Source organism: Anoplophora glabripennis, unplaced genomic scaffold, assembly GCF_000390285.2.
Source record: "Anoplophora glabripennis isolate ALB-LARVAE unplaced genomic scaffold, Agla_2.0 scaffold1674, whole genome shotgun sequence".
NCBI lineage: Eukaryota > Metazoa > Arthropoda > Insecta > Coleoptera > Cerambycidae > Anoplophora > Anoplophora glabripennis.
In genome coordinates this window covers 1,129-5,657 of record NW_019417764.1, presented here as the reverse complement: position 1 = coordinate 5,657, position 4,529 = coordinate 1,129, and the positions used below count along the sequence as shown (strand labels likewise).

Here is a 4,529-nt window from a genome sequence, read left to right as displayed (position 1 = left end):
AAACCCCATTCACAATCAATTCGCGGGCGAAGTCTGACTTGGCCACGCGTGCTTACCTTTCGCATTTCAATGTAGCCGTTCAGAATAAAATCTCGAGCTGGCAAACGAGTTGAAGTGCGCGTGAAACCTCGCAAGCTGCAAACTTTGACGTCCGTGCCGACTTCCGTGCCGGTTACGGGATATGCACAATATGATTGTTTTAATAAAATGTCAACATAATTTTAATTTTATGGAATTTTGAAATTAGTTTAACCATTATGTTGATTAACCACGATGGAAGAATGGGAAACTTGTTATCCCCTCTTTTACAGGTAACAATGCTGTTGTTGTTGTTACTTAAAAAGACAGCTATTATAGCAATTCGAGCAAAAAAACTCCATTAAAAGACTTCTGGGTCTTGGGGGAGTAAGACCAATTCTAACGGCCCGGAGAAATCATGAATTTTATGAAAATTTTCTTCGTGAAGCTCGTTTCAGTGAGCCCAACATTTTTTTTCAATTTTATAATCTGCCAGATTTATCATAGTGGTCTGTAATTGGAGATACACTGTAATAAAAATTCGTTGCTAAACTCGGGAGCAGCTTGGAATTGGCTCATTTTAATTATTATTATGGATTATTATTGTACATTTTAATTTAAAATTTTAAAAACAAACAAAATATAAATATAACCTAAAGTATACAGCTAAAACAGCTGATTTAAGTTGAGGCCAACGCGCATGTACCAAGTGTCGCCTGAATTTTATTCTGATTGGTCAAATCCGTGCAGACTTTCGTGCCGAAGTGTAAGTTGGCTAGCAAATTAATTCTGAATGCACCTTAACACATAATTCAGAAGCTACGGAACAAACATAGAACAGAGCAATTGTTCTGTAATCAGTGTAATCTGTGATCGTGTATTATATGTTTTGTACTGTGACCTGTGAATAGTTGACAATTACAAATATTATATTTTTTGTGATTGACAGAAATCTCTTATCGTCTTATCTGTGGTTGACAGTGTATTATAGTTTATGCTTGATAAATTTTGGAAATAATTTATGTACAACCGTTTTAAAATACCATGAGAATCATAGGAGAATAAAATGGGTATACGTGGTTTAACAACATTTATTCAGAATAGATCACACTTGTATTTAGAGGAATATGATCTTCATGATACCAGTATCGTAATAGATGGAAATGCAATTGCATGCCAACTATATAAGTGGCATTGTAAATCTAATGACTGTTTTGGAGGTGATTATGATAAGTATGCTGCATTGATAGAAAACTTTTTTCAAATGTTATCCAGTTGCAATATAATTCCATATGTTGTCTTTGATGGTGGTTATGAAAGCCGTAAGGTAGCAACTGTTATAAGCAGAATGAAAAATAAAATAAAATCTGCTCAACAGCTTAATAGTGTAACAGAAGGTAGCATATCAGTTTTTCCATTATTCTTAAGGGATATCTTTCAGGATGTTGTTTTGAAACTAAACATAAAATGTGTAAGATGTGACTTTGAGAGTGATACAGAAATAGCTAATATAGCAAGAAGATTAAATTGTCCAGTTCTGAGTTATGATTCAGACTTTTTTATATTTGACGTTTTATATATACCATTTTCTACATTTGAATTGTGTGCAAGGAGGAAGAAAAGGACCCAGACGAATGAACCTTATACCTATATTTTTTGCAAAGTATACAGAATTGAAAAATTTTTAGAATCATTTGGTGGTTTGGATAAAAATAGTTTACCCATTTTAGCTGTGCTATTAGGAAACGATTATGTGAAGAGAAGTGTGTTTTCAATGTTTTATAGAAATTTGAAAATACAGAAATGTCATGGTAAACAAAATGATCAACAAAAAAGGATTAAGTCGGTTATAATTTGGCTTCAAAATGAGTCTACTGATTCTGCAATACAAAAAGTTCTAAGTCGATATAAATGTAAAAGAAGGAAGTTGATCGCCAACAAGATTAATACTGCAATAAAAGGATATAATTGTACTGACAGTGCATATTTGTCATATTTAGATATAACTCCTATTCAGTGTAAGGAAGCATTGCAAGCACCCTTAGACATTAATTATATTGACGATGAAAATATTCAGGATGAGAATATAGATAATTCAGAAATTGATTCTGATTCTGAAGAAGATACCTCTTCAACAAATGAAGATCATGGTGATTTCAATTTTGATGACGGTGAATTAAATTCAGATGTACCAACAATTTTTATCGAAAAGTATAGAAGATGTTTATATCCTCCCAGTTTTATGGATATTTTGAAACAAAATAAATATTATTGCATACCACAAGTTGAGGATGATGCACAAGAATATTCACATGCGGTTAGTTCCGAGATACTTAGTGCTATTCACAAGGTTTTAAAAAATTCTAAGGATAACTTAACATGTGTGGCAAGAAATACTAATGGCCGTGTGAAAAGTGTGTTATTACCTTCTTGTGATGTTAATATGCCCACTTTAATGGAAATCCAAAATATTAATCTGCCTTCCAGAAAGTATATTTTACTGAAAGTACTTAAAATTGATGCCAATATAACTAAAAACTGTTTAAGCTTCTTTCCAGAATCCTGGCATTTATTTATTATAACTGTAAAATATCTAATTGATAAATCTGTTATTACTTGTCCAATTGTCTATGCATTAATTATGTGTAAAATATTTTTGTGTTATATAGATAAACATGTTGGGTTGTGCCGTTCAAAAAAAGCATTGGAGAAAAAATTAAATATGACTTCAATTTCTAGCGATAGCAATAACAAAACAAATCATTCTATCAAATTATGCACAATTGATACTCTAGAAAATATAAACTATAATGACTCATTGGTCTGTTTGAAAAATTTGTTTCCTTATTTTCATTTGGATGTTAAATTGAAAACCAATTATCGATTATATGATAGAAATGTATTGCACTCAATGGCACAATTTCAGAGTTGTCTATTACATGTTAAGTATTTAAATAACCTGTTAAATTTACCATTTTCCAATTTTATTATGTCTGATATTTTTAATGGTACCTTTGTGTATAATTTATCAGTAAATTTTATGAAGAGATCGAACCTGGATAGTTACGTAAAATTGTTATTAAAAGATAGTCCTACAGTATTCAATGGTTTCAGTTCGGTTGTTGAAAACTTGAAAGAACATTTAACTAATGTCCAAAGTGACGCTCCACCAAAGCGAAGAAGAAAGAAGAAGAAACCTAAAGTAAATGAAATTGATTATAAACAAGATTCTTCTGAAGGAGAAACAGCAGTTGATCCTAATAATAAATATTCTGTTTTAATATCTTCGGAAAAGGATTGTTAAGTTTGAATAATTTATTATTTTGATACAGAATTTCTAAAATATATTTGTTTTATTTTAAGATTTTATATGTTGCTGATAATAATGATATTTCATTTGATGTGATTTAAAAGTTCTAAAGGGATAGTATTAGCCATAATATTCAGGTAGGTACTTCAAAATTGTTGGTTATACATCAACTTGTAGCAATATTATGCGAAGTTCACAGAACTTCGACTGGCATGCTGGAGATCCCTACCAGTCTGCACTGTAGCCTGTAACCCACTATATCGTTATAGTCCCAAGTGTAGTAAATGTAAAATTTACTTAATAAAAATAACGTGTATAAAATAAACTTATAAAAAATATAAGTTTAAAAGTTTTTTGGAAATGGCATCAGTGGCGCCTGGCGAATTAAATAAATATTGACACAGGTCACTAGGTCACAAATTGGACGTCAGCGGCGTCTACCATGTTCTTTCAGATGTAATTAAAACCATGAGTTAATTTTAGGGTAATCTTACTTTACAGCCCCTACACATAAAAATAGTTAAAAAATAATTTTAATTTCAAGTGCCAGTATGGTGAGACAGAATAATAGGGTAAAAAATCGAAGGGAGTACGGCGACATTACCCTTCCCGTGTATTTTCAAATGTCGCCGAAAAAGTGTGCTATACATACAAAAAAAAAATCGGCGACAGGAACCAAAAACAATGTCAAGAGTGTCAGTCTATTGTTATTTAGAAGAAATTGATGAAATATATCTTTTAAAATCATATAGGATATGGCGACAAAAGCTGCACAAAAAAATAATAGAAAGAATATGAATTCAACTCCACTTTCGTGTAATAATGTAACCGCGCCACGCGCCATTATTCCATGGCTAGAAATTGGCCACAATGATTTGGGATCGAGGGGGATTATCCCTCTTTATCCTGCCTCATCTCGTGTAGGCCTGGACAGTCTTCGTAGGTGGGCCCCATCCGTCGTCTACCCCGACCGCAAATGCGGCCGGTGTAGGCGCTTTGTGGGATTTCATTTTGTCCTGGCTGGGCCCCGCCGGCTAGGGCCCTTTCTTCTGGCGCTCTTCTTGCTTCGCCGGCTGGTCTGTGTAAACCCCCGGGGGTAGTGTCATGTTTATGTGTGGTATGGTTGGGTAGGGTAGTGGGGCTATGCAGCCTGGGATGCGCTTTGCTAAGGTGGCCCTTAGCTAGCGCGGGAGGGGAGGGG

General features: G+C 33.6%; 1 protein-coding gene across 1 annotated transcript; it reads left to right on the top strand.

The window, feature by feature from the left end:
• Window positions 1-974: 974 nt before the first annotated feature.
• On the top strand, window positions 975-3,352 carry LOC108915953 (protein asteroid). Its single transcript, XM_018722117.1, has 2 exons — window positions 975-1,405; window positions 1,460-3,352. Exons 1-2 carry the CDS (start codon window positions 1,085-1,087, stop codon window positions 3,320-3,322), a joined length of 2,184 nt encoding a protein of 727 aa, XP_018577633.1. The 5' UTR covers window positions 975-1,084; the 3' UTR covers window positions 3,323-3,352.
• The last annotated feature ends 1,177 nt before the right edge of the window (window positions 3,353-4,529 follow it).

Bases quoted from the DNA above. Each gene is read 5' to 3' on its own strand.
- LOC108915953 (XM_018722117.1), top strand. From the start codon at position 1,085: ATGGGTATACGTGGTTTAACAACATTTATTCAGAATAGATCACACTTG. The intron at 1,406-1,459 runs GTAACAGAAGGT...GATATCTTTCAG, and splicing joins CTGCTCAACAGCTTAATAGT to GATGTTGTTTTGAAACTAAA.